The following is a 16974-nucleotide window of genomic DNA, read 5'->3' as shown; positions in this document are numbered from 1 at the left end:
GTGACTCTATCTAAAATGCTTTGGGTGATCTGTGTGAATGACAGGTGACTATGTAAAATGCTTTGGGTGATCTGTGTGAATGACAGGTGACTCTATCTAAAATGCTTTGGGTGATCTGTGTGAATGACAGGTGACTCTATCTAAAATGCTTTGGGTGATCTGTGTGAATGACAGGTGACTCTATCTAAAATGCTGTGGGTGATCTGTGTGAATGACAGGTGACTCTAAAATGCTTTGGTGATCTGTGTGAATGACAGGTGACTCTATCTAAAATGCTGTGGGTGATCTGTGTGAATGACAGTTGACTATCTAAAATGCTGTGGGTGATCTGTGTGAATGACAGGTGACTCTAAAATGCTGTGGGTGATCTGTGTGAATGACAGGTGACTCTATCTAAAATGCTTTGGGTGATCTGTGTGAATGACAGGTGACTATGTAAAATGCTTTGGGTGATCTGTGTGAATGACAGGTGACTCTATCTAAAATGCTTTGGGTGATCTGTGTGAATGACAGGTGACTCTATCTAAAATGCTGTGGGTGATCTGTGTGAATGACAGGTGACTCTATCTAAAATGCTTTGGGTGATCTGTGTGAATGACAGGTGACTCTATCTAAAATGCTTTGGGTGATCTGTGTGAATGACAGGTGACTATGTAAAATGCTTTGGGTGATCTGTGTGAATGACAGGTGACTCTATCTAAAATGCTTTGGGTGATCAGTCTGTGTGAATGACAGGTGACTCTATCTAAAATGCTTTGGTGATCAGTTTGGTCTATCACCTACCGGTGAGCCTGGAGGTCCCATGCCACCAGCAGTACCGGATGGACCCTGCAAAACACACACCGCAAACACACACAACCAATGAGAATAGGGGAATACAGGTTTGCACCGTGCAGTTTCATAAACAAGCAATTGAAATGCCTTGTCAGCTCTTGGTGGCTTTAGATAACTGCCCTGCAATATGTGAATATGCACCTTTATTCCTTCATTTGAAAGTGCTATGCTGTATTTGAGGTAGATAAGGTTCCATAACTACCATGTGAAGGAACCCCAAATAGATATCCATTAGATCTCAGACCCCATTTGATAAGATTTTGTCCAAAGAAACCCTTTCGGATAGGATTTCTATTGTTAGTTATGGTTTTTAGTGTCGAACTGCATATATGCATCAAAAAGATAGGTTTCTACAAGGGTTCTTTGACAAGGATGATGGTTCTATATAGAACCATCTAAACTCATACAAGCTTCTGATTTTTTTAATCAGAAGCTTGTATGAGTTTAGATGGTTCAGATCAATAAAGTGGTTTGTGGTTCTTAAAGAGCTGCTGATCTGAAAGATTTCATTAAATGTTTACAGTAAAGGGTTCTTTACAGCAACATGAAGGCTCTAAGTGAAACCATACAATATGAACATGGTGCGATAAAGAACATAAAAGCTCAAAACGTTTTCGCGTCAGGACTCTGTGTCTCTCATTTCCGTGCGACAGTCCATACATCTAGTATAATTCGTCCTTTATACATACTCTCATTGTATCAAATTACAGTGACTGAACTAATAATGAAATAAAATATTCCTCATCGTGAGGAAGCACAGGATGAGGTGACATATTCCTACCTTGAATCCAGCTGCTCCAGATTCGCCTCTTGTGCCGAGAAGACCGCTGGTACCCTGTTGGAAAGATTTACAATTAGATGTACAGTATATGGCTTACTGTACATACAAATGAGTGATTTTTGATAGAGGCAATAGCAACAAACACACACACCACACACACACACACACACACACACACACACACACACACACACACACACACACACACACACACACACACACACACACACACTTTCTATTCATTAGCAAAGTTGTTTGAGTTTGATTTACCTTGTGACCGTTCAGTCCGGGATGACCTGGGAGGCCTGGGAATCCCCTCGCACCCTGAGGAAAAACATCAAATCTTCTGTCATTGTCGACTTCTAATTCTATTCATTTTCATGGTATACCGTTCTCTGCCTCGCTGTATTTTCTTGTCATTTTGTAAGCTAGGCCTATGTGCTGTAGCCTATTGTATTTTTTATTTTTCATTTGCAGGTTAAACTGTCAGCTGAGCTCTGTTATTGAAGCTTTGGCTAAAGGCCTGGGCCCAGTTGCACAAAGCACCTTAGGTTAAGATTTCCCTTAGAGTCAGAGTTAAGGTGTCCATAAAATAGAATCGGCTGCACTAAAAACCCTTAAATCTTCTCCATAACGTTAAACATTTTAAGGAAAACATTAGCACAAGATTTAAGGGTGTTTTGTGCAGCCTATTCTATTTTATGTACACCTGCTTAACTCTGACTCTAAGGGAAATCTTAACCTAAGGTGCTTTGTGCAACTGGGCCCTGAATTTTACAATGATGTTTTGAAATAAATGTTTAAAAATTGATTGTGTGTTAAAAGCTTGTGTTACGTTTTCATTGCCGTTATTACAGTAATTTATTTTCAATGTCCGCTATCAAGAGCAATTTGGTTAATAAAATCGCTGGGCTGGGCACAGTGTTTGTGGTGTGTGGGAAATGTGTAAAAAACTTGTGTGTTACGTTTTCATTAGTGTTAATACACTAATAATTAATTTCAATGTGCTTGGCTGCATGCCGTGCAGTGTTTGTGGTGTGGGAGATTCGAGCTGTCAAAAGAAGACAAAAGACTTGCTCCTGGCCAATCCCGGCGCTTGACTGCTGCGTAGGCGGGCACAGGGCGTGGTTTTGGCGTAACCTACGTGGGTTTCAAAATAACGCTGCATTACCGCCTCCTTCTGGATTTATCCATCCACTGTTTCCCTACATTACTGTATGTCCCTCTTCTTCTTCCATCCGCCTTCTCCAGTCTGATCACTCCCTTGCACTGTCCTTCCTACCACAAGCAGTGCCTGTTTTTTTTTACCTTTATTTATAAAGGGGAAGTCTCAGTGAGACCAATGCTCTCTTTTTCCGGAGCGCCCTGTTCACATTCACACACATTCATACCTGGACGCTGACCAGTACAACCACAGTGTGATCTGCTGGCCACTGAGCAGCTCCACTGAAAGAGTTGGGGTTAAGGGCCTTGCTCAAGGGCACCTCAGTGGTGGTAATGAGGGAGGGGCAAGTGCTGCCTTTTCACTTCTCCCAACCAGATTTATCCTGCCGGTCCCGGGAATTGAACCGACGACCTTCCGGTCACAAGCTCGCGTCTCTAACCATGGGCAACCACTGCCTGTTGGTTATTGAGTGCGACCCACATGAACACAATCCATCAACTGAGCATGCAAACGCCACCGACTGATGATGTCAACTGAGCATGTTTAGAACGTCGAGTGGTGGCCAGTGGTGACTGATGACGTCATACCCACTGATGAGGTCATTTCCCACAATCATCGAGTGGTGGCCAGACTGAATTGTTGTGTGCAGTGGTGAATGACGATGTCATAGCAGACATACCCACTGATGATGACATACCCACACTGACTAATGATGTCATACCCCCTAATGATATCATAAGCTGTGTTTCCATTACAGTTTTTCGCAAAATAATTGCGATATTTCTACAATTTCGACAATGTACAATTGCGACTTGTAGGCGTTTCCATTGAAGTTAAGTTTGAGTGACGGCGCACACACCTGAACGAAATTCCCCGTTGCAGCAGCTGCCACAGTGATTACGCACGGGGATCTGCCCCAAATCCCGTCCCCTGCATGCTCAATGCAAATCACAACATGAAGTTACAACGCATATAAACGAGCCTGATTATCAATTCAAAAGAAAATGAGTGTCAACATATTGCTGGCTGCAGTGAATGCAGTGAGCGCGAGAGGCAGAGGAAAAAAGGTAGCCTACAACTGCGCGCACACAGACAGGCAGCCTGTCACCATGGACCGATTTCTGTCATTAAACATGATCTATTTTCCCCAGCTCCGCTTTTGCACAACACTCGTCTTTCTGCTAGGTAGCGTTGCTTAAAAGTTTTCCACTTGCTGCGGAGGTTTTGCCACGGCTTATCGAACCGTTTCTCCCTCATTTTCCTTTCATTTTCCGCTCCGTTTCCAAAGGGGAAGATGGGTCACATGACATGCAAATGCGAAAAATGTGTTTCCATTACACTTTTGCGATAAACTGCTATATCGACACGTCTGAAAAACCACCTCATGAGAGCGCAAAAACTTTTTGCGATATTTGGGAGGTTTTTCGAAATTTACGTGTTTCCATTACCCACTTTCTATTGCGATATATAGATTTTGCGCATTTCTGAGAGTAATGGAAACACGACTATAGACATTGTGACATATGTGTAAGTTGCTCTGGATAAGTGTCAGCTAAATTCCTAAAATGTAAAGCAATGCAAATGATGCTTGCAAATGTGTGAATGATGTCATTCAGGGTCACATGTGATAGTGTCAATACTTAGAGATGATTGTTACCGCTGATCCTAGGTATCCTGGTTCTCCTGTTGCACCTGGATCACCTGCCCCTCCCTGCATAGAAAAACAATAATACTGATCAGTAATGTAATAATCAGTAGGAAATAATCAGTTAAAAATGTAATAGTGATTATTTTCCCACCAAACATCTTGTGACAAGAGTGGGTTGGGTTTAGGTATGGGGAGTGATGATTGATTTGGTTTAGGCATGAGGAGTGATGATTGGTTAGGTTTAGGCATGAGGAGTGATGATTGGCTAAGGTTAGGGTAAAATATCAGGGTAAGGCAATCAGAGGCAGAGTAGGGCGGGACCTGGCACAATAAGGTTGGGGGGAAAGGATGCGTGATAGTAGCCTAATGCTAATAACAACAGCAACAACAACACTATTACTCTTCTGCTAATAGCCTACTACTACCAACAATAGTAATGATAATAATAATAATAATAATAATAATAATAATAATAATAATAATAATAATAATAAAAATCATAATAATCATAATAATAATAATAACAAAAACTCACTAGTAACAGCAATAGTAGCCTAGCTGCTAATGCCAATGCTACCAACAATAAGGAGAAGAGGATAATAAGAATGTTTAAAGGTGTAAGAAACATCAGAAAGAGTAACTGAATAGAGGGGAGTATCTTCAGATGGAATTGTATATCTTTGACTTACATCTGGTCCAGATTTTCCTGTCGGTCCATCAGGTCCTCGATGACCAGGTCCGCCCTGTAGACAAACACAATGTGACACACATTTTGATCTAAATTCATCATCTAAGAAACAAAATACTACATGTACTAGCAACATGCAGGGCAGGTATTTTCCAAAACCCTCGCTAGCGAGACACTGAAAGAAAGCTGCCACTCATTATCAGGTCATCAGCTAAATGCCTAAAATGTAAAGTGGAGAAGCTGAGATGTTCCTACCATCTGTCCTGGTTCTCCAGCCTCTCCTGGAATCCCCTGGCCACCCTGAGGACCCTGAACACACATGGAGCAGAGTAACCATTATACAGTCCCTTTGGAAATATACATACTTTTGTGGAAAAAAACACGATAAAATACAATAAAATAATCACTAACTGAAGTTCATTATCGCTGTTCTATTAAGACGCAGTTTGTGAACGTGTCAATTTACTAAAGACGTAAGTTGCCCACTATTCTTTAAAACATGAAATTGTATTTGAATGTTTTGCTATTCAATTATTTTTGAAAGAATAGCTGTCACTTTTTGCAAATTTCATTTAGGAATGAAACTCCAAGAGTTGCCACCATAAACTCTACATGCTCCTGTGACCTGACAAATGTCCATTCATCTGTTCTCCATGGGTGTCTATATTTCTCTATCATATAATTGTTCGATGTGTTATTACTACTGTAATTTGTTACTGTTGTGTCAGCTAGCCCTCCTTTCCCTGTTCTCTGCATATAGTCTCCCATACTCTCTCTATACTCCCATACTCTTCCATACGCTCTCTCCTCTCCCACATTTCCCATTCTCTCCCCACCTCCTCCCTCCCGCTGCTCTCTTCTCCCCCACACACCCCCCGCTCCCCCCCTTCCCCTCTCCTGCTCTCTCCTCTTGCTCCTTCCCCACCTCCTATACTCTCCAACATTTCCCATTCCCTCCCCACCCCATCACTCTCTCACATTCCCCCTGCTCTCCTCCCTTCTCCTGCTCTCTCCTCTGCTCTATTCTATATTTCTATATTTTCTAGATTTCTCTATCAATTGTTCAAAGTGTTATCTTTATTCTGTAATTTGCTACTGTTGTGTCAGCTAGAATTAGCTAGACATATTCTCTGTGAAGCCCTCTGAGACATGCTTGTGAATTAGGGCTATATAAATAAACTTGACTTGACTTGACTTGACTTCTCAGAAGATACATCTCTACAGGCCAAAATCACATTCCAATCTTTATTGTAGAAGCCAAAACTTACTGGTGATCCGCTCTGCCCTGGAGGTCCTCGTGGTCCTGATTCACCCTGTAATAAAGACACTTTACATTGTACTTTCATTTGTACATATTAACAACAAATATCCTGCCTATACTGTATCAACATAATACAAAAAAAGAAAATAATGCATATTAAAGAAAAATACCTAATTTCCAATCGCTAACTGACTTCAGCAGTGTGAGAAGCGATATCCTACTACTATAAATGGAGAGTGTATATCTGTCCATTTGTCCGGAGTTGCAAGGCACAACTTGGAAGCGTTGCTCCGATCGCCTCCAAAACTGCCTCCAAAACTTGGTGAAAGACTTTTCAGGGGTCTCGCATGAATCTGGCGAAATGGGGAAAAATCGCCCATACGGCAATGTTTGGGATTTTAAATGGCCATAACTCACACACCATTGGTTGAACACCTCCATACTTGGGGTGCCGAATTTCATGAAATTTGGACGTGTCCATAGTCATAGCGCCACATACTGGCAACACAAAAAGCGGTTTATCTGGAGAATCGTTCATCCGATCGACTTCAAACTTGGCGAGTGCGCTGCCGGGAACCTAATGGAGTGTGGCGGCAAATTTCGGACATGTGTATAATCATTGTACCACCTACTGGCAACTCAAATAGTGGTTTATCTTGAGAACCGTTCATCCGATCGACTTCAAACTTGGGGAATGTGCTGGGGACCCGACAGAGTGCAGTGTCAAATTCCGTACAATTTGGACCGGTGCATAATCATAGCGTCACCTACTGGCAACACAAAAATGGTTTGTCTCGAGAACCGTTCGTCCAATAGACCCTTCTCACGGGGGCCATTTTGTGTCGAGAAGCCAGGGTAAACACAGGTGCAAGCAAAACACTAATGAGGGTTTCCAACTTCCATGATTGGAATTTGGAAACCCTCATTAGTGTTTTGCTTGCACCTGTGTTTACCCTGGCTTCTCGACACAAAATGGCCCCCGTGAGAAGGGTCTATAGACCAAATCACCGTGACGTCACCATGTAAACAAATTTACTTCCGGGTACCACTTGGGGAAGGCGGCAGGTTTAAATGTGCGTGTTGTCAAATAAATGCTGTCAAACCCTATCGCTGTTTTCGGCCGACTACTTTCAATTTAAATGGTTAAACGGTTGGTAAACATGCTTGTCTGACGTATCTAGCCTTTCTTCTGTGTTTGTTTTATGTAGTGTTAGCTAGCTAATAACGTTTGTTTGTCTGTCAAACTCGCTGTTTTTTTGCAGACTCGTTAACGTTACAGACAGAGCTACTGACGCCACGTTAATTTAATTTAGCTTCAAGTCTACTCTGGTCTGGTCCAACAGGTAAATTAGCTAGTCTGGTCTCCACTAACGTTAGTGAAAGTGTTGTTATGAATGATATTAAACAACAACACAACACGGACGAACCATTTTTGTCTTCTTTGTCTGTTTTTGTCTTCAACACGTCAGTTTGTGCCGTCCACCGCCATTATAATGTGTGGACCTCAGGGGTACCCGGAAGTAAATGTAAACATCCCCGCTGATTTGGTCTATTGACTTCAAGCTTGGCAGGTGCCCTGCTGGGGACCCAAGAAATTGCAGTGTTGATTTTTTTGCAATTCGACCAATCAGAACATGGCTTCCATGTATCTCAAGTCGAGACCAGGGCCCAATTCCAATCTGCCCCCTAAAGACTCAAACCCTGCACCCTCACTCCCTCTAATGGCTGCCATCTGAAAGTGGTTGAGTCATCAAGTGTGGAAGGGATCCACATTGGATAAATAGGAGTATTGGGACAGCAGAGCCCTTTGCACTGATGTTGACTCTGGCAGGTTTGGGGCTCGCTGTATATTGTTTATTGTCAAGACGCCTAAGGCGTTTGAGGGATAGACTCCCTGATGAGTCTGTTCTCATCCAGGCTCTGGCTCTACAGAGTGGACAACAGGTAATTTAAAAATAAATGTAGCCTATACTGCAAAATCTGGAATCTGCAACATGTGGAATTATAATTAAAATAAGCGTAATAATGACATGTCACCCAACATTATACACAATGTCAATACTGTACAATACAGATTTGGTAAAACTATTTCTCATTCATCAAAACAGTTGTGGATTGCAATTGTAATAGAAATGATCGATGATTATTCTAGGATTGTGTAAAATAACTACTTGCATTCCTCTGATATAATATTTTTGTCTAATCTGAAATCCCTATTAATGTAATGTTTCATTGTGAATTAAGGCATTCCAGCGCACTCGCAAAAAGCGCGTTCGTTTCGCGCGTGTGTTCTTTTATTTTTTTGACAGATATTTGCAGCCTTCCCCGTTTTATACGTCACAACGCTCTGCATTGTGGGCAATTCCCTTTCTGTAAGTGGCCACAGCTGCACCCTTACGGTAAGGGGGCAGAAAGGGCTCACTCCGAGCCCTCATTCACTTTGCGATTTCACCGTGGGACATCCCTAAGCCCTCACTCCCTTCACGTGAACGCGCCTCTAAGGGGGTGAGTCAGTAAGGGGGTGAATTGGAATTGGGCCTAGTTCGTCCGATCTACTTCAAACTTGGGGGTGTGCTGCTGGGGACCCGACAGAGTGCAGTGCCGAATTTTCGACATGAGCTTGGTCACACCCATGGCGCATCGTCTCCACCCTAGAAATGACCAGTGGTACCATTTGAGGGGGGAGATGACAATACATATTGTATTTGAAGATTATTTGGCAGAGTAAACATGAACATTAATGGGTTGGTAAATTAATTTTGTAATACTTTTACAATTTAGTTTTGCACATACTGTAACTGTATCCAAAGGGTAGTAGCTGCCCCAAAGCTCTCTCTCCCAACTCAGGGTTACAATTCATAACCCCCTGCAGTCCTTCAAAGTACCCCTAGGGGTACTTCTACCCCATTTAAGAAACTGCTCTGTACAGTACGTATATCTGTTGATCTGATTGATTCCTGATCAGGACTAGTTTTCCCTATAGAACTCTTAGACACTCACCCTGCTTCCAGACACCATCCCAGCATGACCAGACTTCTCGCTGAAACCTGCCGCCATCTGGGAAACTAGCTGGCCCTTTTGGGAAGAGATGTGATCAAAGTGAAGTCAAAATATACTCGTTTACATTGCTGTCTTAATTTCTCATCTCAAGACATGATTGTGTCAATGTCAATCCTATCCTACCTATCCTCTGAACTTTCACCATGGACTCCAACAAAGTTAAAATGAAGACAAACTGAAAAATCATGAATCTCCTCTTCATGTCTGATGGATTAGCCTATCTTTGGAAAATGTACAAACTTGTATGATAAAGAGATAGGTAGCCCACAGTATGGTGGGGAACAAGCTAACTCACCCCAGGGAGGGAGGGGTGGCCAGGTGGTCCTGTCTCTCCAGGGTTTCCTGGCACTCCGGGCTCTCCATCGAATCCTGGTGGCCCCGCTGCCCCCTGCAGGTTGTTGTATGAATGATGAAATATATTAATGACAAACACATTCTTCTTCACACTTTAATGCCAACGCAAGTTCCGATATGTTACATAACATAAATGGTGAATAAATGATATCTGATTCTGATTCTGATTCACATCATTATTCAACCACTGATTCTGTATTTTCAAGGTGGACATAGAAGTGAGTTGTTTTGAGAAAGGGTGACATGAGAGGCTTTCAGGTGACATAATAAGCTCTCTGGCAGCCATATTGGAAACTCTCAGTTACCCTCGGAAAACAGTGGCTGATTTAGTCTCGAAGCTGTCTCAACACAATTGAATAGGCATGGTTTGTTTCTGTTTTGACTGGAAACGGATCATTTCAGCTATCACTTTCATCAATCTGGTTGATTTTGTGTTTAGATAATGTTAGCTTGTTATCTAGCAGTATCCAGTCAGCTAACCACCACTGTCTTGTTATAACACATTAGCACACTAGCTGACAGTGACATATCTAAGAAGCTAAGTGGCTAGTAGTTGTATTAACATGAGCTTGCTGGCTAGTTAGCTAGCTAACAAAGTCAAAAACGTGTTCAGGTTAACTGAGCTGATGCTTTTCAAGCTACAACTGTTTTGAGTACAGGTAAAGGTGCTCTCTCTATTTAACCATTTTGCTGGCAGACTTTTGAGTAACGTTAAAGCCTCTACAAATCCAGTTCTGTGTTTGACCACAGCTATGCCGTTTTACGTGCGATCGGGCTGACCTGACGGAGCCGAATGATGTAATAAGGGCGCACACATACGTGCACACACAAGGAGGCATTGTGACAAGACTGATCAGTGATGTCATAGGGGGGCACACACACACACACACACACACACACACACACACACACACACACACACACACACTGATGATGTCATCAGTGGCATCATAATGGGCCACACACATGACAGGCATTGTGACATCACTGATGCAATAACATTTAGTGAGCAGCACACACACACACACACACACACACACACACACACACACACACACACACACACACACAAGGAGGCATTGTGACATCACTGATGCAATAACACTTAGTGAGCAACACACACACAAGCGCGCGCGCCAATAGGACAGGCGAGGCCGAGCAGCCTAGTATAATATAAAATATAAAATATAAAACTGAGTATGTGGGCGATGTTTCAAGTTCTGTGTCCGGCCACAGCTATGCTGTTTTACGTGCACTCGGGCTGAAAATTTCAGGGTGTGTAAAGGGCGTGTGTGTGTGTGTGTGTGTGTGTGTGTGTGTGTGTGTGTGTGTGTGTGTGTGTGTGTGCATGCGTGTATATATATAAATGTGTGTGTGTGTGTGTGTGTGTGTGTGTGTGCGCGCGAAAAAAATATATATATATATGTGTGTGTGTGTGTGTGTGTGTGTGTGTGTATGCGTGCATGCATATGTATGTGTGTGTGTGTATATATATATACAGTATATATATATATATATATATATATATATATATATATATATATATATATATATATATAAAATGTTAAAGATAGAGTCTCTTTATAATGCCAACAAAGAGTTTCTACCATTATTATTATTAACCATAATTCTCATAATGAAGGCTTTACAGTCCAGTGCAAAGGCCGGTATGATGATGTGCAGGATGAGCGCATGCATTTCTCTCTGTTCACATGATCAGATGTTCAGCAGTGTTTGTCAGTGAAGGTAATGAGAAAAAGTGCATGTAGGGAAGAGTAAGGGCAAGATCTACTTAAACCACAACCTCTCAGTCAAAAGCAAAGGAGCATTTCTGCAGTGTAAACAAACAGCTGATTTGAGTGTTTTAGGGTTAACAACATCAACAGTCATTCAATCTGATTCAAACGTAGCCTACCCGTCTGCCTTTGAATCCACTTTGTCCCCTGTATCCCTGTGATCCTGCAGGACCCTGAGCGACAAACACAAATATAAGCAATAAATACATTCAAGTGATAATGAATAATCAAAGTTGATAGTTTTATTTTTTTAATTCAGCCACAAAAATCACTGTCCTCCGGCAGGTAGTTTGAATGCTGTATTAGCCTGTATCTCCAGCAAACACTAGTTAATTTAGCTTACTTTAAATGCTCTCCTTGAAATAAATAAATAAATGAACACACACACACACACACACACACACACACACACACACACACACACACACACACACACACACACATAGTACATAATACAAAATATTAGGTGCTGCATCACACCATTCTGTAGCAATACTGGCACTATACTTTTAATATAAACATCCTTTAATTTTCCATGGGCATGTTATGTGTCTGTGGCAGCAGCAAAACATTACAATACAATACAATACAATACAATACACATAAAGTTCTGATGCCAATATGATGGTCCAGCATAAATACTTTTGTTCTGTTCTTTTGGATTTATGTATTTTGTGTTGTTTAGTCCTTAGTTCTAGTAAATACATTATTGTTATAACTTTTACATGTGGCCTTTTTGTTACTTCCTTAAGCCTGGTTCATACACTAATAATATTTTTGTGGCATTTCTGCGCCCTCTAGTGTCATCATGGATACAGAGATGGAATGAAAACAGATCATAAAACTTTTCTGTTTTTTCTCATGCATATCCATTATCTATTATGCAGTTATTAATACAGGCCTAGAGAGAAACATCCATATTCATTTTGCTGCAGACTTACCATGGGTCCTGGATAGCCTGGGATTCCCACCACCTGGGAGAAAAACTCTGTTTAGACTCATTTATCCAAAGGAAATCAGACAACAGTGATGATATAAATTAACTCTTTGTCTTTTTGGATCGTAAAGTCGACAATCTTTCTATAACACCCACTGATGGGAAGAGTTATACTTCACTTACATATGGGATATCACCTGGTTCACCCTTCTGTCCCTGAAAATCAAAACATCCGAAATCTGAAATCATGAAAATAACTGACAATGTTCATAATTACTGTAATACTATTCCATGACAGTGTCAATCACGGCTTACCTTGAAAGCCATGATTTCTGAGGGAAAATAGAAAGAAGAATATCTTAATTGCTGTTATCGTTCATACACATAATATTGATACTTCTTCTCCCTTGCACCCAATTTAGGATTGATTATTCTGTGTTATCCATTTCTTACAATACACAAATATCACTACAAAACATAATGTTATCATCCTGGTGTCAACATTGTTTTTTCTGTGATTGTGCTGTAGCATTGGTAATATTCTGCCCTATTCAAACATTTTAGTTTAGTTTAGTTTAGTTTATTAGTTTATTTGACAGGGAGCATATACAATAGACATTAATCCTCATAGGGGAAGAGATGCATTGTAACAGATTTAGCCATAGGCTAATTTCCATCTGGAATCCCTGGGCAGGTGGATTTAGAAGCCATTCAGAGTTAAGAAAACACAATAAAATACATAAAGTGAAAACATGCAATATCTATATCATAGGTTAGTACAAGAGATCACAAGATAACATAATATGGACAATAAAGTAAATGAAATGTATAAAAAAAACATCCAGAACCAGACAGCAGCAGGCAACAGACATCGAGTATATAGAATACATACATGCATACATCTATACAGATGCCAAAAATAAAACACCACCACACACACACACACACACACACACACACACACACACACACACACACACACACACACACACACACACACACACACACACACACGACAGTACCACCATGTGGTTAGTGCTGGCAACACTGGTTGCTCAGGAACCACTTCTTTGCTAGAAACTATTGTAGGTTGGAAAGTTTTTTTATATTACTGGGTAACTTATTCCACTCCTTTATTGCTTTAAAGGAGAAAGCAGTTTGGGGGAAAACAGACTTTATTGCACTTGTATTTTTTTAATTTGTATCAATGGCTTTGAGTGAACTGAATTGTACGTTTACACGGTTTTGCATGTATTGTACATTTAGGGATGTCACCGTGTACACGGCTAACCGGATATTAAATCATAACCGTTTAGAAAAAACAATAACCGACTACACGTCTGCGTCACATCAGCTGTGGCTGTACCTTTAAGACAGGCAGCTTTACGACAGTCTGCCCTGCTGGAAAGTGGTGTGGTTGTAATTGTAAACATGGAGCCAGTGTGACAGAATGAAAATAAAACGTGTAACAGTTACGTCGTGGTCCACAAGTGATTAAATATAACATTGACGACGAGGATGATGGATTCTCTGCTCTCACCTCTCTCCCCGTTCCTCGCCCTGCCTGGCGAGCCGCCCATCCCGTGGGTTTGCTGGCATGAATCCTTTGAAACGTTCATACTAGGACTAGCTGATGCTAACGTTGAAAGGAAGAAAGCCCTGCTGATACACAATCTGGGCAACGAGGGACAGCGGATTTCTCATACTCTCTGACCCGCTCCTAATATGCGGACTGTGTCACACTGCTGTCTGGACGTTTTGCTGCTCAACAGAATGTAAAAGCGGATTGTGTTCCGTCAACATTGTGTGTTTCCTTTCTCATAAAAAATAAACTGTTTAACGCTAGTGGTGATAATGCTGCCTGTAAACTACAGATGATAACTTTAATGTTACACTAAAGTTTTCACACAAGTGCAGTAACATTAATGGAAATGCGGTCCAAAAAAAGCATGGCAATGGAAATGTGGTAGAAAACAAACAAAAACAAAACGTCCGGTTAACCGGTTCCACGCTGCCAGAAGGTCCCGTGTACCCGTGCAGAAAATGTTGTAACCGTTGACATCCCTACACAAACACAGCATATCTTTAGACTGTGGGAGGAAACCCACGCAAACACAGAGATAACATGTAAACTCCACACAGAAAGGGCCGGGTGGAGATTCAAACGCACAACCTTCTTGCTGTGCGGCGACAGTACTAACCACTGAGCCACCATGCAAAGTGAAATGGCATAATATGCTTGTTTCACTTAGTGGAGAGAGGAGAAGCTGTTGAGCTCGGGTTGTTGAGCATGTGTAGCATGCGAGCTGCGTCTGCGAGCCTGTGAAGCGGGCGAGACTGCTAGTTTCAAGTCGACTTCAATACAGCACGATGTTTATTTTGTAAATTATGATCAAATTTAGAATAAAATAGGTGATAAAGCCGACTATGTTTTGGGGCGTGATTGACAGGTCACCTGTCCAGTGATCGCAGCTCGGCGATCACGGACCAATAGCATGCGGTGCTGCGGCTCTGTGGGAAACCCCTGGTCTCGTGCTAGTTGCTTCTGGCTCCCAAAAACAAGATGGTGATGGTCAAAACACCAAACTCAAGGCTTCAAAACAAGATTCTACAAACCAATGGGTGACATCACGGAGGCTAGGTCCATATTTCTATACGGTCTATGAGCATAAATAGCATCATTTGAACAAACACAGTAAAGTGAGAATATGAAGGGCTTCGTCTCACCAATCATCCTTTTGGCGCTGGCGAAGCTGTCGCACACGGGGCAGCACTCGCCCTCGGGCGTGACCACCTTGTCACAGTTGGACACGGTTTCACACTGCACCTCGTCACAGATGGCCACGCCGCTGTCACAGACACACACGCTGCATGGCTCTGGCTTCCAGATGTCATTGTGCTGGTAGACCTCACCCTCCACTGTGCAGGGCTCCCCTTTCTTCTCCTCAGCAGCTGCAACAGAGGGCACAAACAATTGGGATATGTCAATATTAAACTCGGTGACATTTTCCGACAAATTTACGTTTTGCTACTCTCTATCGCTATTTGATGTCAAAACAATTGACTCAGTTAATGGTTTTATACACGTGCTGTTCTAAACACGGTGTCTGGTCTTTCCTCTGGTGTACAGGAAGTGATGCGTGTTACATTACTACTGGCAGCAACAGCGGTAAATTTGGATTGGAAAAATTAGAAGAAGAACTGCAAGTTAGCATGAGCAGCGACGTGCAGCCATATAATTTGACTTTAAACATATCTTGAAAAAGCTGATTACAACTGAAAATAAGACCCATGAGGTAACACTTTATAATAACGTCATTAATGGCAAATCTATAGTTAATTAAACTTTAGTTAATAGTAATTTTACTGTTAAACAATGAAATGATAATTGATAATGTTTCCACAGTAGCCTATAACCATTTAAAAAGTAACATCAGTTGTAACCTAGCCACATAGCCATCTAAATAATGTTTATAGATCTGTCCCCCCGTCCTCCTCTGAGGCTGTGGGACAGAGGAGGACAGGGAGCAGAGGGGGATCTATAAACATTATTTGGATGGCTATTGTAAGTTGCAGCTGATGTTTATAATACTTTGTAAATGGTTAAATAATACTGTTTAAACATTATTAATTATCATTTCATTGCTTGTTAACAGTAAAATAACTAACTATCAATTTAGCATTTATTAATGATGGTTTTATAATGTGGTACCCTAATGCTTTTTCATTTTTGACTGTGAACTACATGCAATTTAGGAGTCCTGGCTGGATAAAAAAGTTGATAATGGCTGGGTTTCCCAAAAGCTTCTTTGCGCTAAGAAGCTAATTTAACCCTTCTTAAGGCCCCCTTAAGAAGCAAACGCGTTTCCCAATTGCTTCTTTACGAAGGCATGCGTTTCCCAAAAGCTTCTTAGCGCTAAGAAGCTTCTTTGACCCTTCTTAAGGCTCCCGTAAGAAGCCAACGAAGCCAACGTGTTTCCCGATTGCTTCTTAGCCTAAAATTATCTTCCAATTATCTTCCGTTAAGAAGGCTGCGTTTCCCAAAAGCTTCTTAGCGCTAAGATGATCTTTCGTTAAGAAGGTTTTGTAAGAAGGGTCTGGGGCATTCTTAACACCTTCTTAATGACAAAACACTGGCAGATCCAGCCGCGTCAGGCAAAAGGAGATAGTTGTGTCCACTGTTCCTCTTGTGTTTTTCCCTTTTTCCTTTCTTTCATGCACCCTTTAGTGTTTAAAATTGGGGAACACTTGAAAATCTCCCCTCTATGTATGGTTACTTGTGTTTTAAATGTTTTACCGTAGGCTATATCGCTCTAATCAGAATGGATTCCTTTTGTAATGTTGTGGATTTATATAGCACCTTTCACAGAACCCAAGGTCGCTTAAATTCTGTAGTGTTTCTCGCAATTTTGTTGTATGCTGTGTATATAAAGCAATTTGAACTGCAGTC

General features: G+C 41.5%; 1 protein-coding gene across 1 annotated transcript in view; it reads right to left on the bottom strand.

The window, feature by feature from the left end:
• LOC310773971 (uncharacterized protein) overlaps window positions 1–16974 on the bottom strand; it is an 83702-nt gene that overhangs the window by 45465 nt on the left and 21263 nt on the right. Inside the window, exons 3-16 of the mRNA XM_083634011.1 lie at window positions 15252–15476; window positions 12840–12856; window positions 12708–12740; window positions 12529–12561; window positions 11707–11760; window positions 9733–9825; window positions 9378–9452; window positions 6385–6429; window positions 5372–5425; window positions 5118–5171; window positions 4438–4491; window positions 1886–1939; window positions 1616–1669; window positions 784–828 (exon numbers count right to left, since the gene is read on the bottom strand). Of these exons, the coding sequence (XP_083490137.1) occupies window positions 784–828; window positions 1616–1669; window positions 1886–1939; window positions 4438–4491; window positions 5118–5171; window positions 5372–5425; window positions 6385–6429; window positions 9378–9452; window positions 9733–9825; window positions 11707–11760; window positions 12529–12561; window positions 12708–12740; window positions 12840–12856; window positions 15252–15476 (890 nt within the window). The remainder of the gene's footprint in view (window positions 1–783; window positions 829–1615; window positions 1670–1885; window positions 1940–4437; window positions 4492–5117; window positions 5172–5371; window positions 5426–6384; window positions 6430–9377; window positions 9453–9732; window positions 9826–11706; window positions 11761–12528; window positions 12562–12707; window positions 12741–12839; window positions 12857–15251; window positions 15477–16974) is intronic.

Source organism: Poromitra crassiceps (assembly GCF_964638095.1).
Source record: "Poromitra crassiceps genome assembly, chromosome: 3".
Classification (NCBI taxonomy): Eukaryota; Metazoa; Chordata; class Actinopteri; order Beryciformes; family Melamphaidae; genus Poromitra; species Poromitra crassiceps.
This window is presented reverse-complemented; position numbering and strand designations above follow the sequence as displayed.